This window comes from Diabrotica virgifera, chromosome 6, assembly GCF_917563875.1.
Source record: "Diabrotica virgifera virgifera chromosome 6, PGI_DIABVI_V3a".
Classification (NCBI taxonomy): domain Eukaryota; kingdom Metazoa; phylum Arthropoda; class Insecta; order Coleoptera; family Chrysomelidae; genus Diabrotica; species Diabrotica virgifera.
The window spans coordinates 188,590,326-188,614,383 of NC_065448.1; the positions used below are offsets into that span (position 1 = coordinate 188,590,326).

The window sequence follows — 24,058 nt, forward strand, 5'->3', positions numbered from 1 at the left end:
TATAACTCCTAAAGAATTTGTAATGAGTAAAAGAGTGGTCTAACCAGAAATTATATTTTTAAGCCTCTACACTACACAAATAGTTCTATATTAAAAAAGAAACATAAACTAATCAATATGAATTAAAACTGCAATCAAAGTAGGAATAAACCTCTCACAGGCGATAGGAAAAAATTAAAAGGTTTCCATGACATCTCGTAACGCGACGACAGTTCGTAACCCGACAAATGGTAACGAACAATTCGTAACGGCGACAGTTCTTAACAGCGAAACTTCGCAACATCGACAGTTCGTAACTATACTACAGCTGATTTGACAGATCTAGTTTGAACAGTATAACCGCTACCAACTGCCACTTTCGGATGCCCTTATTGGAAAATTTGTTACATATTTGAAATAAATAATTTTCATAATAAACAAATTCATACAAGCTTCTTCTTTTTCTTTTTGTATAGACATGACTCTGTCTGTTTTTTCAATGTGCCTCTAGAAAGTTGTCGTTTCATCGTTTTCGTGGTCTTCCCACTGATCGTCTTCCTATTGGGGAACCCTCTCTCGCTGTCCTGATTATCCTATTTGTTGTCATTCGGCTTATGTGGTCATTCCATTCCGTTCTGCTGTTTCTTACTCAGTGATTAATGTTATACACCTTGCATCTTCGTTGTATATCTGTACTTCAAGCTCTGTCCCATAGAGTCTTACCATCGATTTTTCGAAGGGTTTTCATCTTCGCTGTTTCGAGCAATCTTTTGTCCTCTCTATGTCGGGCCGTGTTTCTGCCGCGTATGTCATTATTTGTATGATGACTCTTTTGTAAATTCTGCCTTTCATTTTTTTTCCGATATTTTTATTTCTCCATATTGTGTCATTCAGGCAACCTGCGACTCTTTTTGCTCTATTTACTTGATCTTCCACTTCTGTTTCGAGCCTTTTGTAGCTAGATAGTGTGATGCCTAGGTATTTAAACTCCATCACTTGTTCTATTATCTGACCTTCCAGCTCCAATTTACATATTATTGGATCTGCTGTTATAAGCATGCATTTTTTCTTTTGTTAGGACATTAACATGTTAAATTTTCTGGCGATTATGTTGAATTGGTGCAACATACGTTGTAAATCGTCTTCACTTTGAGAGATTACTATTGCATCGTCCGCATAGCAGATTATTTTAAATTGTTTTTCTCCCATTTGATATCCTTATTTAGTTCTTATTTTTTTTTATTATTTCGTCCATGATCAGGTTGAACAATAAAGGACTTAAGGAATCCCCCTGTCTTATCCCATTGCCGGCTCATACAAGCATACAATTCATACAAGCATTGCAGTAATTTACTTTTTATGTATATTGATGTTATAACGCAGAGCAACGGTGTCAAAAGTATAAATAATAAGGAGGAGACTAGTCTCATCTCATCTCTCTTTGGAACTTAACCGCGCTGAGCAGATGGGACGTGGATTATAAATTTTAAAATTCCCTCATCTTCTTTAGTCCTAGCATCCGTTATGGCTTGCAAATTTTAGAATCCTCGTAGGTGTAACCAGAGAAGTTTCCCATTGCTTTTAATCTGGTGGGATATAAAGTAATATTTTCGGTATTATTTTGCGTGCTATTAGATTCAAAACATAGTCTTTTGCTAGCAGTTGTCGCTAGGGCATCCCTGCCATTTCGTTCGTTGCAATCCGTAACAGCACGCCTGCGTTTGTCCTGGTTGGGTCAGAGAAAGCAGCATATGTGCCTGATGAGAGACTAATAAGTTTAGAAACCGGTAGAGGTGCTTGCTGCACTCTCTGATTGAACTAGAATATAGTGCGGCTGCATTTTCGTGTTGCAACTAAATTGAAAATGGTTATTCATTTTTGATTGAAATGGTTATTCATTTTTAATAAAGAGGACTAAATTAACCAAACACCATATTGATCGCCAAAAGACAAAAACTCTAGTTTAGGGTAGGGTGACCAAATCATAAACTTGAAAAACGGGACACATCCAAAGAGGGTTTGGGGGCGATACTCTCCAGGGGCTTCATCGAGACGTAATCATTGAAACATGCTCTTTTGAGCTAATTTGAGCCATAAACCTTTTTCAATTTATCTATGACTATGTAATTAAATTTAAAATGTGGGGCGTATAATAAATAAAAACACCGATTTTGCAGCTTAGAAAACGAGACAATCCCGTTTTTACGGGACATTAGTTCACCCTACTTTAGGATTAAAACATGCGCTAAGAGAAAGATAAGCATTATCATCTTCTTTTAAGGGTGCATATCTTCTAGTGATGTTGGAGATCACATTGTCCAATCTTATTCTATTCACAGCAGCTTGAAATAGATCAGTAGTTGACTTTACAGCCAGGATATACATCTACATCCACGGCCTATCTTGCTCTTAATCTTTCCTATTACGCTCAACTTTGTTCCCAATTTGCCAACTCTAGAAATTGGTAATTACTACATATTACGCATAATGTAGCCAAAGTAAGTCAATTCTATGTTCTTGGTGGCGTTAATAATTTCTTTATCTTTTTTTTATGTTATAATCCGCTCGCAATGAGCGGAAATATCTATAACTATTGGCAATTATGAAATACACTAAACGGGCAATTACAAAAAAATGTCTGAGATCAAAAGAAGCAGACACCATCAAACACATAAAATACAAGACAAATAGGCCTGACATAAGCAGCTTTTGCTGCCCGGCATCTCCGAAAAACCGTCCAAAAACATGATTTTTTTTTGTTAAAAATGAACATATTCAGTCGCAAATATCTCGAAAAGTATTTACTTAGCGAAAAAGCTCTATAGAACAAAATTCGTGATTTTATCCAATTCCGGTCTTATTTTGAATGTATATTTTCACCTTCGAGAGGGGTGAACCCCTCCATTTTTGTAAAATGGACTAGATGTATAATTGTAAACTTTTTCTTATATAATAATAGACAATTTCAACTACCTATTCCCAGATTTTCATCCTTCCTTTATTTTTTTGGGGTCAGATTGTTCTTTGATCGGGCTAAGCCTCCAATCTTCCACAGAAGCTGGGACTTTATGAAGAAAAACTGCTTACAGTTTTTTAGTCTCCCTAGCTATGCTGCTATTACTTAAGGGTATAGGCTCAAAATGTCGCCTGTCAAAATGTTCAATGTATTTTAAATCTATTAATTCTTTTCGAAGTCTGAGAAAACTAATAAAAATATTTTTGAACAAGTTGAAAATGCGAGCATTATCATAACGAAAACTTTGTATATTTACGTATTTTAATTCATAATATGGAAAACTGCTATTATGAAAACTAGTTTGGAATTAATAACTATGTTTTAATGTGCAATTATATCATTCTAATTTAAATGTTATGAACTATAAAGGTAGTTTACTCTTGATCGAAATTAATATTTTTTATATACCTCGTATAAAATTAATAAAATATTATATATGATGGTTGCATCATAAATCTTAGAACATGAAGAGCTTTTTATGAAGAATAACTCTTCTTCGTCAAATTAAAAATAAAAGAGTTATAAATGAAAATGTTGTTGGTATCCATAATTTGAGAAAAATCTTCAAATATTTTTTTTTCATTAGAAGGATGTAATTGCACATATCAGACCATTTTATACCAAACAATATTATTTCATATACTGTCGGTTCGCTAAACTCAGACACAATTGGCTAGTGATTTTAGTCAATAATTTTGCCAATTCGACAAAAAAATAATTTCTAAATAGTTAATAATTACTAAATATTTAGTAATTTTGCTAATTTCAGCAAAATTCTCAAAAAACAAAAAAAATTACCTACTAAAATCACTAACCAGTTGTGTCGAGTTTAGCAAACCGACTAGTACCCCAGGCTGTGGGTGAAAAAACGTGATATAATTCAGGAATTTTTGAAACCTATCAGGTGTTGTAAATGATGATGTCAGGAATAACTTCTACTAAAATGTAATCAAAAATATTGTGCGCTTTTTTTTAAATTGCGATTTTCATTTGTTAAATTTGCAATTTTAGATTTTTAATTTTGCAGCTTAGGATATTCATTTTAGAGAATAACTTTTTAATAGAAAGTTGTAGTAAATTAAAAAACCTACAATTTGAGCTATGGTAACTTTAATTTCGTTTATTGGTTATTGCAAAACAGTTTGCGAAATGTCCAAAATGGCCGTTCTTTACAATATGCATTATTTATTGTACAAATCATTTTTTTTATACTTTTTAAAGCTTTAAAATGAAGACCTTTCAATTCCAAACATAAAAAAAGTTGTAAAGCCAGATTAACGAATTTGTTGCTTAGATATTATAAATTGTTTATCCCAAGAGGTCAAATGTCGAAGGCTATAACTTTTGGAAAAAAAATCGTAGAGTTGGTGAAACATCCAATCTCCTTCTAAACAGTTATATTTTCATATTCTGATGTAAATAAATGCGTAAAACATTTTTAAACCTCTAATTTTTGGGTTTGAAAACAAGGGGGCACATTTCGTTAAAAACACTTAGAGCTGAAGCGGCCCTGTACATCCTATGAGTTTTTAACTTACAGATTATTATTGCTGAAGACGAAACGCAGATTTATAAGAAAATAAAAAAATTCTACGACCAACTGAAGCCGAGATAATTTTTGGGTTTGAAAATAGGGGGGCAAATTTCGTTATAAACATTTAGAGCTGAAGCGGCCCTGTACATCCTATGAGTTTCTAACTTACAGATTAAAGTTGCTGAAAACAAAACGAAGATTTATCAAAAAATAAAAATTTTCTACAACCAACTGAAGCCGAGATAATTGTTTTTTTTTTTCTTAAATCGTAGTGCCTCTATTTATAACAATTAAGAAATTATTTTACAGTCATTGACTAAAGAAAGACTTATATTATCTTAAAATAAAAATTATTTTATAATATAATTAGATTTAATTATTAAAAATTATTTTTAAAATCGGTGCTTTTGCAAGCGGCCGAATTTTGCAAATCGCCAGGTTCGCTTCAAATCCGCGCGCTTGGAAAATTTTTACGTAACTTGTATTAAATTTTGACAGAAAACAATTTAATAATATTACCATTATAATATATACAGTCTGTTTACCACTGTATTTGTTTTTCTTGATAAACTTTTTTTATGTGAAATCTCATTTCTGAAGAAATAATATTACAAAAATGATACATATAATTTATATGAAATATATAACGTAATATTATAAATATATAATGAATAGGGGATTTTTCCACATTCTCTATTTCATTTGTTTGATTTCGTACGAGTGGTCGTTAAACCAGTAACTTTGGATCTTTTGATCACTGAGTGTGTTTCAAAGATCTACATCTTTTGAAATATATATAACTATATTTTTAATTTTCTCACTGGTATATAATTATAATAATAATCTTCTAAAAGAAATAATATTACAAAAATGATACATATAATAATATATGAAATATATAAATATTTTTAATTGTTTTATTGTTATATAAATATAAAAATAATAATGTTACTTCTTTTTATACAATATAAAAATTTTCTTCTTGTAGTGACTATCCGTTTTGGATGTTGGCGAACATCCAAAACGGATAGTCACTAAAAGAAGAAAAATTTTATATTGTATAAAAAGAAGTAACATTATTGTTATTATATTTATATAACAATGAAACATTTAAAAATATTTATATATTTCATATATTATTATATGTATCATTTTTGTAATATTATTTCTTCAGAAATGAGATTTCACTTATAAAAGTTTATTAAGAAAAGCAAATACAGTGGTAAACAGACTGTATATTATAATGGTAATATTATTAAATTGTTTTCTGTCTGTCAAAATGTAATACAACTTACGTAAAAATCTTCCAAGCGCGCGAATTTGAAGCGAGCCAGGCGATTTGCAAAATTCGGCCGTTCGCAAAAGCAGCGATTTTAAAAATAATTTTTAATAATTAAATATAATTATATTTTATAATAATTTTTATTTTATGATAATATAAGTCTTTCTTTAGTCAATGACTAAAATAATTTCTTAATTGTTATAAATAAATGCATTACGATTTAAGAAAGAAAAACAATTATCTCGGCTTCAGTTGGTTGTAGAACATTTTTATTTTTTTATAAATCTTCGTTTCGTCTTCAGCAACTTTAATCTGTAAGTGAGAAACTTATAGGATGTACAGGGCCGCTTCAGCTCTAAATGTTTATAACGAAATTTGCCCCCTTATTTTCAATTCCAAAAATTATCTCGGCTTCAGTTGGTCGTAGATCATTTTTATTTCTTTATAAATCTTCGTTTCATCTTCAGCAACAATAATCTGTAAGTGAAAAACTCATAGGATATACAAGGCCGCTTCAGCTCTAAATGTTTATAACGAAATTTGCCCCCTTATTTTCAAACCCAAAAATTAGAGGTTTAAAAATTATTTACGCAATTTTTTACATCAGAATATGAAAACATAACTCTTTAGAAGGAGATTGGATGTTTCACCAACGCTCTACGATTTTTTTAAAAAAGTTATAGCCTTCGACATTTGACCTCTTGGGATAAACAATTTATAATATCTAAGCAACAAATTCGTTAATCTGGCTTTACAACTTTTTTTATGTTTGGAATTGAAAGATCTTCATTTTAAAGCTTTAAAAGATATAAAAAAATGATTTAAAAAATGAAAAAAAAACAAAACGAAGATTTATCAAAAAATAAAAATTTTCTACAACCAACTGAAGCCGAGATAATTGTTTTTTTTTTCTTAAATCGTAGTGCCTCTATTTACAACAGTTAAGAAATTATTTTACAGTCATTGAATCAAGAAAGACTTATATTATCTTAAAATAAAAATTATTTTATAATATAATTACATTTAATTATTAAAAATTATTTTTAAAATCGGTGCTTTTGCAAGCGGCCGAATTTTGCAAATCGCCAGGTTCGCTTCAAATCCGCGCGCTTGAAAAATTTTTACGTAACTTGTATTAAATTTTGACAGAAAACAGTTTAATAATATTACCATTATAATATACAGTCTGTTTACCACTGTATTTGTTTTTCTTGATAAACTTTTTTTATGTGAAATCTCATTTCTGAAGAAATAATATTACAAAAATGATACATATAATATATGAAATATATAACGTAATATTATAAATATTATACATATATAATGAATAGGGGGTTTTTCCGCATTCTCTATTTCATTTGTTTGATTTCGTACGAGTGGTCGTTAAACCAGTAACTTTGGATCTTTTGATCACTGAGTGTGTTTCAAAGATCTACATCTTTTGAAATATATATAACTATATTTTTAATTTTCTCACTGGTATATAAATATAATAATAATCTTCTAAAAGAAATAATATTACAAAAATGATACATATAATAATATATGAAATATATAAATATTTTTAATTGTTTCATTGTTATATAAATATAATAATAATAATGTTACTTCTTTTTATACAATATAAAATTTTTCTTCTTGTAGTGACTATCCGTTTTGGATGTTGGCGAACATCCAAAAGGATAGACACTGAAAGAAGAAAAATTTTATATTGTATAAAAAGAAGTAACATTATTATTATTATATTTATATAACAATGAAACAATTAAAAATATTTATATATTTCATATATTATTATATGTATCATTTTTGTAATATTATTTCTTCAGAAATGAGATTTCAATTATAAAAGTTTATTAAGAAAAGCAAATACAGTGGTAAACAGACTGTATATTATAATGGAAATATTATTAAATTGTTTTCTGTCAAAATGTAATACAAGTTACGTAAAAATTTTCCAAGCGCGCGAATTTGAAGCGAGCCAGGCGATTTGCAAAATTCGGCCGTTTGCAAAAGCAGCGATTTTAAAAATAATTTTTACTAATTAAATGTAATTATATTTTATAATAATTTTTATTTTAAGATAATATAAGTCTTTCTTTAGTTAATGAATAAAATAATTTCTTAATTGTTATAAATAAATGCATTACGAGGTAAGAAAGAAAAACAATTATCTCGGCTTCAGTTGGTTGTAGAACATTTTTATTTTTTTATAAATCTTCGTTTCGTCTTCAGCAACTTTAATCTGTAAGTGAGAAACTTATAGGATGTACAGGGCCGCTTCAGCTCTAAATGTTTATAACGAAATTTGCCCCCTTATTTTCAAATCCAAAAATTATCTCGGCTTCAGTTGGTCGTAGATCATTTTTATTTTTTTATAAATCTTCATTTCATCTTCAGCAACAATAATCTGTAAGTGAAAAACTCATAGCATATACAGGGCCGCTTCAGCTCTAAATGTTTATAACGAAATTTGCCCCCTTATTTTCAAACCCAAAAATTAGAGGTTTAAAAATTATTTACGCATTTTTTTACATCAGAATATGAAAACATAACTCTTTAGAAGGAGATTGGATGTTTCACCAACTCTCTACGATTTTTTTAAAAAAGGTATAGCCTTCGACATTTGACCTCTTGGGATAAACAATTTATAATATCTAAGCAACAAATTCGTTAATCTGGCTTTACAACTTTTTTTATGTTTGGAATTAAAAGATCTTCATTTTAAAGCTTTAAAAGATATAAAAAAATGATTTGTACAATAAATAATGCAATTTTAAAAAACGGCCATTTTGGACCTTTCGCAGGCTGTTTTGCAATAACCAATACACGAAATTAAAGTTACCATAGCTCAAATTGTAGGTTTTTTAATTTATTACAACTTTCTATTAAAAAGTTTTTCTCTAAAATGAATATCCTAACCTGCAAAATTAAAAATCTCTAAAAATTGCAAATTTAACAAATGAAAATCGCAATATAAAAAAAGCGCACAATATTTTTGGTTACATTTTAGTAGAAGTTATTCCTGACATCGTCGTTTACAACACCTGATAGGTTTCAAAAATTCCTGAATTATATCATGAAATCGACCTATTTTTCACCCACAGCCTGGGGTATAGGTATATTTTAATTTCATATTTCATAGCAAATGGAACAGTCCATTTATCATAAAGGGGAGGGCGTATACTGGTAAAAACCTTTTTAGAGCTGTTAATAAATTATTGCTTTTAAAATATTATACTCAAATTGTATTTTTCAACATCTTATTTATTTTATATAATAATTAAATTCACTATCAAAAAATGTCATTGATATTTTATTAATACTTAATTTAAAATTTAGTTTGACATTCACGAAGTGTCAAACTCAAATGTAATTAACCTACAGTTGAGTGCGCGAATCTTTACCCGTGAGTCATCATTTAAAGCATACGAAATAAGTCGATGATAAGTCGGAAATCGAAATTTACTAAACGCAACAGCAAGTCACTTACTGTCACTTGTCGTTGCGTTTAGTAAATTTCAATTTCCGACTTATCATCGACTTATTTCGTATGCTTTCAATGATGACGCACGGGTAAAGATTCGCGGACTCAACTGTATGTTATGTTTAACAATGGTTTAACAAATCGAGATTTATTTTAAAAAAGTAGCCTACTTCCTAATCAACCATTTGAGCTGACGTTTAGTGCGTCGGTAGGAAATAACCGGATTGTGACGTCACATTTTAGAGTTTGAGGTCGATTATCTCGAAGACGGTTAGATATATCGAAATGCCGTTTTCATATTTGGATTCAAAAGGCAAAACTACATAAGAATCCATCGATACACTTGCTCTAAGTATTGCAGGAGCGGCAACGCAATAACACACAGACTTTTGCAAATTTATAAACGAAAAATTTTCGTTGAAAATTTAAATGCAGAAAGATTACATTATTACTGAGGGTCGAAAGTCCCTGAAAATTTCTATAATATTTATTTTAACTAGTTACAGGGGTTAAAAAAAAAGAGAAAAGTGTGATTTTTATTGCAAATATTTCATTCAAAAGACACTTTTTATTTATTCTTCGGGACTTTCGGCCCTCGGTAATAACGTTATCTTTCATTCTGCGTTTAAATTTTTCAAAAATACTTATCAGCTTTCTCAGGTTTCGAAAAAAATTTATACATCTAAAACACATGAAAAATTTTGACAGGCGACATTTTGCGCCTTTCCCCTTAATTATTACACGAACCTCTTTTTGCCATACTTGTAAGCCCTAGTTAAACTTGACTTAATATTTTAAAATTGGAAAACCCTTTATGGTAATTAAGCGATTAGTTTGTTAAAATCATTAGCGAAGTTAAATTTTCTTTTATAAAAGATGGAATATTAAAAGTACTTTTCTTAAAGTTTATATCACGATAATAGCCTATTTGCCTGCCTTTTTAAGATTAGACACATTAAATCTGAATTTTTTAAGTAAATGGTAGGCCAAGACGCTAAAACATTAGATTGGAACAGGTCCGCACTCACCCTTTTTCATGTTATTCGTGTCCTTGTTACATGACTATTTCTTCTAAGCACTAAAAAATTTTTATTTAGGTCTTTATTGACTTTCGATCATTACGAAATGTAGTCTGAATTATAATTAAACCTACAGTTTATCCTAAACCCTTTTTTCAGTGAGTCTTTAATTTTGACGACATAAAGATTTTAAAAATGTCGTGAATCAATGCATGACATTTTAGTTAAATCTGACAGTTGTCAGAATATTTACATTTATTTTATATAAATATTAATATTTATATAATTATTTGCCATAAGATTAATATTTAAAGTATTTTAAGGAAAACATAAATAAATCTAGAATACAATTTCACTATACAATATCCGAATATACCAATGACGTAAAATACTTATATTTACGTAGTTGACAAATTTTTAATCTAGAATCACAATTGTCATTTTATCTGTTAACATGATGAAAACTGTCAGGATAGATTACTTTTGTTCTAAATTATCTTTATTCGCATCATGGATGGGTTATCTATTTAAAGTATTGTAATTGTCAACCAATTATATGTACATCTAAAATATAAGTCGCTTTAATACGCAAATAACCTTCAACAAATAGGTACATAATTTTCGAAGTTCTATGCATAGTAATCACAGACGTAAGTGTTTTTCTGTCACTTCGAGACTTCGAGCTTAATGCATTAGAGCGAATTCGACAAACTATAACGCACTAAAAGAAGGGTTTGAATAAACTGTAACTATTGTGATTTTCAAGAACCTTCTTTATTTCCTAAACTATTTTTTTATTTTTACAAACAAAATAATTTGATTCTGAATATTATTAAGAACTATGTATTTGCCATGGAAAACAAGTGATACAATTTTCAGGTTTATCTGTTTAGTTTCTCTGGTCGCTGTGTGAATTGTTTGATGATAAAGAATTATTTAGATTTCGTGAATTTACGTTGCCAGTTAAATGTTTAATTGTTTTTAACTGATTGAAAAGCTTTTTTCTATTGCTCAAAATTCATATAGAGTGCGTAGAATTCGTCCGCTTTCCTATCTCAGTGAAATTGAGAGGGTTCGAATTGTTAGGTTACGAGAAGCCGGTCTATTGATAAGAGAAGTTTCTAGGAAGGCCGGTAGACGCTTTTAGCAGTATATATTGTGAACGAACGTGGACGAACTTGTCTCAGGAAGACCAAGGAGACCGAACGAGAGATTCTGGACGTCGCAGAGGGACCACATATCACCGAATCTTAAGAAAGACTTTAATGACAAATCTCACTTTTGTTTGCGTATGCAATTTTCATCAGAGGCAATATACCAGCCCGACCCTATATTCAAGAAGCAGTGGAGCCTCATCTTGTTTCTTACCTAAGCACCATCCAAAACGCGATTTTTGAGCAAAATTGTGGCAGAGCTTATACTAGATAATTGATACCCTTCAAGGATCAGCATAACTTTAACCATTTATCTTGGCCATCACGATTTCCTGATCTGTCTCCAATTGAACATTTCTGGGATATAATAAGTCACAGGCTTTAGAATTTGCAACACCATCCACAGATTTTAACTGTTCTTATTCGCGAAGTTGCAGTAGCTTGGAATGAGACTCCACTATAGGATATGAAACACCTTTTTAGATCGATGCACAGGAATGTCAATGAGTGTGGAGTCAAGAAATCGTGGATCCTCAACACATTATTGAACCAGCTTCTACCTACAGTAAGTTTAGATACAGACTCAGGCATTCAGACATTTGAATCGTAAGACGATTTAATCTGAAAATTTAACGATTCTGTAACTTTACTATTTTACTGAGAGACACTGAACATGTATACCAATAAATACTTAAATTAGATACTTATTAAGGTGGGCCGAAAAAAATTTTTATTTTTTTTGTTCTTAATGCTATACCGAAAAAAACTTGTCTCTATTATGGGTTATCAAAATGCAAAAAAGAAAAAAATATATACCTAACCCCCAGCTAGCGCAACGCATCTGCACTTTCGAAATTTCACTAAAATCATGAGTTTTTGTAATTTTTTTTTTGAACATCCTAATAACTGCATATTGGGCTGCTATAGTGATATCCCTTTACATTAGAGTTTTAAAAATACAATAAATAATTGGATAAGTATAATTTTATTAATCTGAGGTAGCGCAACGGACACGAAAATGACGCATCTTACAGTCGAGTGCAGATGAGCTGTGCGTTCGGGGAATGGGTTGGCACTGAGCCGAGCTTCCCCCACTTATACTCTCTACACCCACAATACACTGGAAGCAGCCTCAACGATCATGTTTTTTCATGTTCTCTGTTACTCGGCAGTTTACGTCAGCAGATTCGTTTAAACTTACGTGTATTAGCTGTGAGTTGATAGTGCAAACTGTTTTTATAATTTTTTGAGTGAAGTTTGAGTTTAAATTCACGTGCGTGATGGCTGCCAAGAAAATAACTCGCAGTGATTTTGATTGCCCATTGTTTGGCTACCCGAGGGAATTGCCTGTGAGTAAGCTTCCAACTTTCCAAGATGTCCTTCGGAGCTGTTTCCACGAACAGTACCTTCTAGCATTAGAAAGTAACAAGCCTGTAAGTTTCTCTCAGATATCTAATATTGTCGCTCCAAAAGTAAAAGCCGTCTTTGACAAAGCATCAATACCAACAGTGACGCCCTACAGAATTGTTCAATTAATAAATTCATATCACGTTAGCTACCGTAATCTAATGAAGTCCTTTAAGCGTGACAAGGAAAAAGACAAGTACAAAGAGAAAATTGAGGAATTCAAACAAAAGGCTTTATCACTCTTTGATGTATCTGCATGTAAATGTAAAATAGCATACTCCTGCAACTGCAAAAAGGTCCCGGAGATCTGTGAGTGCCCTATATCAATTTCATGTAAATGTGAAAAGATAAAAAAATTCCGGTGCTTGAACTTAAGTTTATGTATTTCCAAAGAAATCTTGGACAAGGAAAAATTGGAAATTTAGACAAGAAGGAGTCGAAAAAAATTACCAAAAGACTGCAACGTAAAGAAAAAAAAATCAGGTTATGTCGTCTAACATCCCACTAGTTTCACATTCGCAGCCTTCATGCTCTAAGGATGCAACAAAACCAAGAATAGCTTAAGATGGAAGCTCAATGGAAGAGGAAGAGTCTGATAGTTCCGGTGACAACTATATTCCTATTCCGAGCAAACAACCGTGGCAAATGCGGATACAATTAAAAAATACCGCGTTGGCCAGTGACCGATTTGGTGTTTCGGACAGGGCAACAGCTGCTATTGCCTCCAGTGTAATGCATGACGTTGGTCTTGCAACGAAAGAGGATGATTCCCTCATAATTGATAAGAATAAGGTTAGGAGGGAAAAAAATTTATGCAGGTCAAATCTCCAAGATACGATAAAAAAAGAACCAAACTTGATACAAGGGCTATACTTTGATGGTCGAAAGGATAAAACTTTAAAAATTGATGAAGTTAATAACAAGTGTTTCAGAAGAAGTGCAAAAGAGGAACACTTTTCAATTATTAAAGAACCTGGCTCGATTTATGTTGGCCATGTGACGCCATCTACTGGAACTTCGAAGGACATTGCTAGTGCTATATTGGACTACTTGAATGAGTCAAATTTTTCGCTCGATGAGCTTGATGTAATTGGATGCGATGGTACCGTCACAAATACAGGCTGGAAAACCGGTGTAATTCGCACAATCGAGGAAAAAATAAAAAGACCGCTGCAGTGGGGAGTTTGCCTTTTGCATTTGAACGAATTGCCGTTCAGGCACTTGTTTCAAACTTTGGACGGTGAAACGACTGGCCCAAAATCTTTTAGTGGTCCTATTGGCTCACAACTCAGAAATTGTGAAAAACTTCCAGTAGTAAAATTTCAAATCATTGCTTGCGAGATTCCAGACATCGATAGCAAAATCTTAAGTAAAGACCAACAATATCTCCTGGATGTAAGTTTGGCTATCAAGTCAGGCACCTGCACAATAGACTTCGCAATTCGTGAACCAGGTCCTATCTCCCATTCCCGATGGCTGACAACAGCGAACAGAGTTCTTCGTCTTTATATGAGCGTTGAAAGTCCCTCTGAAGAACATCTTATTTTGGTACAATTTATACTTAAATCTTACATGCCTGTATGGTTTAAGATAAAAAAAAGTAAGTACCTTACAGATGGACCAAAACATGTTTTTAATTTAATAAAATCTTCACGATTCCTTCCAGAAAACTTGATAAAGGTGGTTGATCCAGTAATTGAAAGGAATGCGTTTTTCGCGCATCCAGAAAACTTGCTCCTCAGTATGATTGTTGATGAAAGGGCCCATATCAGAGAGTTGGGGCTTAGAAGAATCGTAAAATCAAGGACCGTAGCTTCCAATAAAAAGCTAGTCCGAACTTTTAAACCCCCAAAACTCAACTTCCAGGCAAACGAATATTATGAAATTATTGATTGGACTACTACTGCTATTTCTCCACCACCGTTGTTGCGAAGAGTATCTGACGAAGAAATGTGGGCCAAAATTTCAACTACCAACACACCAGAAGAATGGAATTTCCATAAATTTCCGTGTCACACGCAAGCGGTGGAGCGCTGTGTGAAATTGGTAACTGAAGCCTCCTCAAAACTCGTTGGTGCCAAGAACAGAGATGGATTCATAAGAACAACGCTGCTATCAAGAGCTTCAATGCCAAGTTTTTCAAGCAAGCAAGATTTTAAAGTTCCAAACATTTAACGGACTATTCTGTGAGTCTGGGAATTGACAATTCGTAAATTTTGTAATTTTGTATTTAATAAACTCATTTGGATAAATGTAAATTGCCTATTTATTTATTTTTCCTACAGGTTCCATCAACATTATATTTCTAAAAATAACACATGAGTAGTGGGTTTAAAAAAATTAGTTGCTGCACTACACTATAAAAGTGGTTAGCACTCGAAAAGTGATCAATTAACTATATTGAAAGCCTTGCGCTACCTAAAATTAAAAAAAAAAAGTAATATTTCAATAACTCATTGTGTTTTTATAACTATAATATAAATGATTTTCACTATAGCAGTTCAATATCTAGCTGTTTGGATATTTAAAAAAAATGGTAAAATCCTGTGATTTTAGTGAAATTTCGAAAGTTCAGATGCGTTGCGCTAGCTGGGGGTTAGGTATATATTTTTTTTCTTTTTTGCATTTTGATAACCCATAATAGAGACAAGTTTTTTTCGGTATAGCATTAAGAAAAAAAAAATAAAAAATTTTTTCGGCCCACCCTAATACTTATATTGTAGGTGTTTTTGTATTTGTCATCTTTTTTTGTGACTCTGTATAATAATATATCGTATCGTATGCTGTCAGGTCTATAAAGGCTACCGAAGTTTATTTGTATACCACGATCGAATAAAGGTCGACAGTGATGTGATCTCTTCCATTTAGCTTCTATCTTAGTGGAAAACTGCTTATCCTATAGAAATTGCGTCTAGAATTACATTTCTATATTGTATATTAACCTCTAAAATGGTTTGTATAACTTGTTCACTAGAGCAATGGGGTGATATTAAGTATGCTTCAGTGTATGACAAATTTGACAACTAAAATGTGGTAGTCCAAAAACGAATGAAAAACTCATCTTTGATGAAATCAGAACCAGGAGCCTTGCCTAGCGTTAGCGGTTTAATGGAAGATATACCTTCTTTGTTGATAAATAGATAAGAGTATCTTCTTCTAGAAGAACATAAAGCTCCCAAAAATATTAGTTTTAGTTTAGTAATGCGAATATGCTCAGAAATTTGCGGGACTATAAAATGATGACAGCTTTATAGTATAGTATAGTTGATCCAAAAGATGGCATAACCCAGACATCCAAAGTGAAAGTTATCCTTCAACACCAAATTGTTCTATATTGTCCACACAATGTCCAGAAAAAAGTCACACCATTTTGAGCGTCGGGTTTGGGGGGGGGGGGGAGAGGAGAGAGAAATCGGTAAATTCGTAGTTTTTTAAGTTTTTCGCCAATATTTCTAAAACTATGCGGTTTAGCATGAACAACCCTCTATAAAAAATTGTTCTATATTAAATTTGAAATAAAAAAGGCCCTATGCATATCTTTCTAAAATAAATGGTTCCAAAGTTACGGAGGTAGTATAGTATAACTGGTCCAAAAAAAGGCCTAACTCAAACATCCACAGTAAAAGTTTTCTTCCTACACCAAAATGTTCTATATGGTCCACATATTGTTCAGTAAAAAGTTACACCATTTTGAGCGTCCGGTTTGGGAGGGAGCTGGGAGAGAAGCCGGTAAATTAGTATTTTTTTTAAGTTTTTCGTCAACATTTCTAAAACTATGCTTTAGCGTAAACAATATATAAATAAAATGTTCTACATGAAATTTAAAACAAAAAATGTTGTATACATAATTGTTATAAAATCAACGGTTCCAGAGTTACCGAGGGTGAAAGTCGAGGTTTTCGATACTTTTTATATTTTCTGGGCAATATTTATGATATAACTATACCAAAAACCCAGACATCCAAAGTGAAAGTTATCCTCCAACTCCAAATTGTTCTATATGGTCCACATAATGTTCAGAAGAAAGTCACACCATTTTTAGCGACGCGTTTGGGGGGGGAGAGAGGGGGGGAGAAATCGGTAAATATAAAAAGTATCGAAAACCTCCACTTTTCACCCTCCGTAACTCTGGAACCGTTGATTTTATAACAATTATGTATAGAATCTTTTTTGTTTTAAATTTTATGTAGAACATTTTTCTATAGAACATTCCTTACGCTAAAGCATAGTTTTAGAAATATTGACGAAAAACTTAAAAAAACTACTAATTTACCGAATTCTCCCCCATCTCCCCCCCCCCCCAAACCGGACGCTCAAAATGCTGTAACTTTTTACTAACAATATGTGGACCATATAGAACAATTTGGTGTTGAAGGAGAACTTTTACTTTGGATGTTTGGGTTAGGCCTTTTTTGGACCAATTATACTATACTACCTCCGTTAGTCCTGTCGCCAGGGGGGTACAACGGCCTCCTGTATTCAGATGGACTTACCCAAGTTTTTTTTATGTATTTGACCTGTAGAACACGAATTTTTTGGGTAACAGTTGATCCGAATGTCGATAAGATTGTTATAAACCAAGAAGTTGAGGAATCACATAACAGCGATTTCTCGCAAAACAAAACATTTTTCTGTATTTTTTGGGCCATTCTAACCAAAAAATGTTCCTAGAAATTTTTTCGTATGATGCATAGTTTTCGAGATAAACGCGGTTGAACTTTCAAAAAAACGAGAAATTCTAATTTTTGAACCCGAAAAACTTTTGATTAAAAAATAAAATAGCAATTCTGCTTACCGCATTTGAAAGTTCAAGTCAAATTATATCGGTTTTAATTATTTGTATTGCTAAAAGTGTATTATTTTATTGTTAAAACAAAGCTATAAACACCTAGTGCTTGAGTGATGTTTCAATGATTTCTCATTTAAAATCGAACGAGTACGTAGAGGAGGTAAAAGTGCAAGCGGGGCTATTTCTAAGTAGCATGCATTAAAACGCATATATTAGGCACGGGAAACACTATGTGTTTATAGCTTTTTTTAACAATCAAAAAATAAATTTTTAGCAATGCAAATATTCAAAATTTTTCGATTTTTTGAAAGTTCAACCGCGTTTATCTCGAAAACTATACATCCTACGAAAAAACTTGTAGGAACATTTTTTGGTTAGATTGACCCAAAAAATACAAAAAAATGTTTTGTTTTGCGAGAAATCGCTGTTATGTAAGTCCTCAACTTCTTCGTTTATAACAATCTTATCGACATCCGGATCAACTGTTACCCAAAAAATTCGTGTTCTACGGGTCAAAATACATACAAAAAACTTGGGTAAGTCCATCTGAATTAAGAAGGCCGTTGTACCCCCCTGGCGACAGGACTACGTAACTTTGGAATCGTTCATTTTAGAAGGGTTATGCATAGGGCCTTTTTTATTTAAAATTTAATGTAGAACAATTTTGTGTAGAAGGTTGTTCATGCTAAACCGCTTAGTTTAAGAAATATTGACGAAAAACTTAAAAAACTACGAATTTGCAGATTTCTCCCACTCTCTCCCCCCCCCCCCAAAACCCGACGCTCAAAATGGTGTGACTTTTTTCTGAACATTATGTGGACCATAGAGAACAATTTGGTGTTGGAGGATAACTTTCACTTTGGATGTCTGGGTTTGGTTCAAACTATACCTTACTATTATTATTTATTTGCAAAAAGTCAGTAAAAATTTATAAAAATATTAACTGTCGTCCTTTAGAAGTTATTAAAATACTTAACCTATATGATCATGTCCGGACAACTACAGAGGAATAACTCTCTTAAATACGACAATGAAGTTATTCACAGGCATAATTAAGGATAAATTGGAATCAAAGATAAAGAACAGAGAAGAACAACAAGGATTTAGAAAAGACAGGTACGACGGACGCAATATTTTTCATGAAACAAGTGAGAAAAAAGTCGATAGAATATAACAGAACCACATATATTTGCTTCGTAGACCTAACGAAAGCATTTCACAAAATCAAACTTAGCGATATATGTATTACAGAAAATGAAGGAAAAAGAGATACCGGCAAACATTGTTGCAGTCATAAAACAAATGAACAATACCAACACGACAAAAATTAAAACAAACGACACCATTACGGCCAACATACCAACACCAGGGGGAATCAGGCAGGGAGACAGCCTCAGCCCATTTCTCTTCAATTTGCTAATGGATGAAATAATGGAAGATGTGGAATCGCTGCAACTAGGACACAGACTCGGTCTCAGTAGAATCAGTACAGCGTGCTATGCGGATAATGCAGCCGTGATTGCAGAGGATGAGGATGACCTACAAAGACAACTTCATCGATTCTCCTAAGCATGTCGACCACTCAACATGAACATATCCACGCAGAAAACAAAATGCATTACCATTGCGAAAGATCTAATTAGATGCAAGCTCGTGGTAGAGGAGAAACCCATAGAAGAGCTAAATCAGTTCAAATATCTAAGTGTAGACTTATCAAGTTATCATGGCCAAAGCCAGATACCTAAGAGGACAAATTAACAAGGCCGCTGTCTTGTCCGGTTGCTTGAGAGATGTGGTCTGGAATAACCCATATATATGAGAATGGACAGCAAAGTTATAAATTATAAAACTTGCATCCGACCTGTTAGGACCTATGGCATTGAATCAAGAGAAGATACCAATAAAACCAAATACATGCTACGAAGAGCCTAAATGAAGATACTAAGAGCAATAGCAGGGAAGACAAGAAGAGATATAATACGAAACAACATCATCAGGGAGCAATGTGGCATACAATGTGTAGTCAGATGGGGTAGGCAAAGACGGAGCGAATAATTCAGTCATTTAAAAAGAATGGAGGAGCACCGATTACCCAGAATTGCGCTAGAAGGAAAACCAGTAGGCAAGCGTTCACCGGGGAGACCACCAAAAAGATTGAGAGATAGCTGGCAGTCTACCTCTCAAGAAATACTTAAACGCCGGAATTAGCACATCGTCAGATCTACAACAAGTATAAAAAGAAGAAGACCCGATGTCTTTGGATATGTTAATCCTTTGTATAATAAAAATATTGAGGGAGTTGAGACATCGGGCTAACTCCTCGATACTCGGAAAATAAAAAAAATGTTAAGAACCCAAATCGTCTCGGACAAGGATGGAAATACGGAAACGAACTCGGCAAAGAAAACGGACACTGAAATTTGGAACATGGAACATTCAGGGAATCTCAACAAAGCAAACGGAAGTGCTTAGTGAACTAAAACACCAAAAAATTGACCTCGCGGTACTAACAGAAACCAAGAAAAAGAGCCAAGGAGCGGAAAATATAGGCAGTTACGATCACTTCTATAGCGGGGTCCCTAAGGAACAAAGAGCATGTAAAGGTGTATCTATTGTGGTACACAAGAAATTTCGTAAACGGATCACATCGTGGGAAGCGGTAAACGAGCGAATAATAAAACTTAACATGAGTATATATGGGCACAGACTAACAATCATAGGAGTATATGCGGTAAACGATGATTATCCAGTACATATTAAAGACCAGTTTTTCATAGATCTAAATGACGCTATAGAGCAGATAGGAAATACAAGAGAAATCATTATACTAGGGGACCTAAACGGACGAGTGGGAAATAGACAAAATCATAAAGTAGTTGGAAGATATGGTGAAGATACGACAAACGATAACGGAATAAGAATTATAGACCTGTGCGAACAAATGGAATTGAAAATACTAAATGGTTGGTACCAACAAAAAGACGTACACAAGTTCACCTGGACACAAAACACACGAGGACTAAAATCAATTATAGACTACGCGATAATGAAACAAAAATCTCACATAATAGTTCCAGATGTCAGGGCATATAGAGGATTAACTTGTGGTAGCGATCACCATTTCCTTGGTATAAAACTCATCTTTCCGTACAAGTATGAAAAACAGACAGAAGAAGGTGGAGCAATATGAAGAGGAAATTACACAAATAAGATACAACCTAAATAGTTTAGAACATGAAAGTGTGAAAATTTTATACAAAAGAAGACTCGACCAAAAACGAAAAGATCTACAACACGAATCTATAGAAGAACATATATCTACTTGAAAGGATGTATACACTCGGCCGCAGAAGAAGCCTTAGGACAGATAGAAAAGAACACAAAAAACAAACCATATTGGTGGGACGAAGAAGTCGAATCAGAAATAGAAGAAAAGCGAAGAAAATACCAGAAATACATGAGTACAAGAGATGTAGTAGACCAACTAGCTTATAAGGAAGCACAAGCAAACGTACGCAGAATGATTAGACAGAGCAAGAACGAAAAATAGGAAAAACAGTGTACACGAATCAATACATACATCGGAGGTAGGAAATCCACTGGAAGCTGGAAAATTCTTAGAGATCTACGCAAAGAGACAGGAAAAGAACTTGTAACTGCAATATCACCGAATGAGTGGAAGGAGTATTTCAGCGACCTACTGACAGAAAAAAGAAATGAATTCGAAACATTAGAGTCATCCCAGGACACAGTAGGAGTAACAGGATCTCCAATAAGGCTATCCACCAATGAAATTAAGAAAGTATGTACCGAACTAAAAAGCGGTAAAGCACCAGGACCTGGGGGGATTCCAGCCGAGCTAAAAAACGGAACTCCAAGACTTTATGAGCACATAAGGAAACTACTACAAAGATGCATCGACAACAAAGAAGTCCCACAAGAATGGAAATTACCGTACATGTCAGCAATATACAAAAAAGGAGATCGAAAACAATGTGATAACTACAGGGGTATTTCCGTTGCACCAACAATCAGCAAGATATACGGAAGGATCTTAAAAAACCGAATAGAAGACGAATACAAGTAAATGGAGGCAGAAGAACAAGCAGGATTTAGAGCCGGAAGATCTACAATTGACCACCTTTTTGCAATCACACAAGTCATGGAAAAGAAAACAGCGGTTAACCAAGAGATTCATTTCGTATATACTGATCTGAAAAAAGCATACGATAGCGTACCTTTGGTAAAGTTATGGGAGGCAATGAAGAATACAAATATAAACATAGAAATCATAAAAATGATTAAAAATTTTTATAACAACACGACCACGAGAAATAAACAAGGAAACAAACTCACCGACGGATTTCTGACAAATAAAGGGCTCAAACAAGGATGCTGCCTCTCTCCAACACTTTTTAAAATATATTTAGAACAAGCTCTTAAAAATTGGAAACGGAAATGCAAGAACATGGGACTCCCACTAAATGACCATATACAATATACTCTTTGTTTCGCAGACGACCAAATACTAATAGCACAAGACTACGATGATATAATATGTTACATGACAAGAAAGCTTATAGAGGAATACAGGAAATGGGGACTAGAGATCAACAGAAAAACCAAATATATGAATATCGGTGGAATGCAGCAGGATTTGATACTAGAAGGAGGAGAAACAATCAGTAAATGTAACGAATATAAATACCTGGGTATGAAAATCACGAATTATGGAACACTGGACGGAGCCATTAAAGTACGAAATACTCAGGGCAGGAAAGCAATTACGCTCCTAAACTCTGTACTCTGGGACAAGCAGGTAAAATACCAAAACAAGAAAAAGATCTATAACGCCGTAGTGAAAAGCATCATAACATACAGCTGCGAAGTATGGCCTATGAAGGAAAAAGCAAAACGAATGTTAGAGGTCACCGAAATGGATTTCTGGAGAAGAGCTGCAGGAAGATCAAGAAGAGAACATGTCACCAATGAACGAATACGAGAAATAATGAAGGTCACACATACAATAAATGACGAAATCAATGAAATACAACTGCGATGGTTTGGTCACGTACAAAGAATGCACGAAGACAGAATTCCAAGAGAAATACAAAACTGGAAACCGCAAGGTAGAAGAAGAAGAGGTAGACCGCGGAAAAGTTGGCAGGCAGGAATAAACAAAGCCATGGATGAAAGAGGTCTGCAAGTAGATCAATGTGCGGACAGAGAGGAATGGCGAACGGGTATCGGAAGACGGAGAACGTTGTAAACCGATAATATATATATAATAAAAATATTGGCTGCTTTTGATATAGTAATAGATACTGTTAATTAAGAGCAAAGTGACACATTGCATCAAAATGCTTAAAAAGGTCTTAAAAAGATGCTTATTTAAGTAAGTTTTCATTGCAGAAATTGATCAAAGATAATAAAGACTGTTACTCGATATAGCATAATTTAAACTGTCTTACCTTTCTCTTGCCAAATTTAAGTAGTTGGTCCCACTCTGGCTCGTCTGCTCTGGGACTCTCCGAATATTCGTAAGGCTCTTGAGATAACTGTCGAAGTTGAGTTTCGGGCATCCTTCTAATCCGGGCATTTTCACTGAGATAATATTCCGGCTAAAATACACAGTCGTGTTTAGAAAGACTTTTATTGTTTATTTTCTTTGAGTAGTTTCTGTTTTGATACTTCTTTGTGGTTAAGTGTAATTAAAGAGAGTGCTATCAGTAAATTATTTTTCCAATCGGAACAAATCAAGCAAGGCGCTAGTTTTATCGATAGTTTCTATCCAATTTTGGAGTGCAGTTTTTGCTGGAATTTTAAAGAAAAGTGCAATTAACTTTATTTCGAACTATTAGGAGCCTTTCAAAGAAGAATGTCTTGGTAATTTTATAAAATAAATATACTGATTGCAAAAAAATGCAAAACTTTGTATCCGGCCAATATTTTTATTTTTAATTAAATTAAAACAAAAAGATGAATGTATGTAATTTATTTAATTTTAAATGTATTTTACTGCTGTCAGAAAACAGACCAAAATTTTATTTGAAAAATAAACATTGATTTTAGGTTAAACGAAATTGTTAGGGGACTCATTTGATAGATATTTTTAAATACTTTGACAAATATGACTTTATGTTTAGTCCTGTCGCCAGGGGGGGTACAACGGCCTCGTTAATTCAGATGGACTTACTCAAGTTTTTTTTATGTATTTTGACCCGTAGAACACGAATTTTTTGGGTAACAGTTGATCCGAATGTCGATAAGATTGTTATAGACCAAGAACTTGAGGAATCAAATAACAGCGATTTTTGGCAAAACAAAACAATATTTTGTATTTTTTGGGCCATTTTAAGTAAAAAATATTTCTACAAGTTTTTTCGTAGGA

At 33.0% G+C, this 24,058-nt stretch overlaps 1 protein-coding gene across 1 annotated transcript in view; it reads right to left on the reverse strand.

Moving 5' to 3' along the window:
• The window catches only part of LOC114328049 (uncharacterized), a 101,803-nt gene that overhangs the window by 37,656 nt on the left and 40,089 nt on the right, over nt 1–24,058 (reverse strand). The window contains exon 3 of the mRNA XM_028276792.2: nt 23,139–23,288. Coding sequence (XP_028132593.2) covers nt 23,139–23,288 — 150 coding nt within the window. The remainder of the gene's footprint in view (nt 1–23,138; nt 23,289–24,058) is intronic.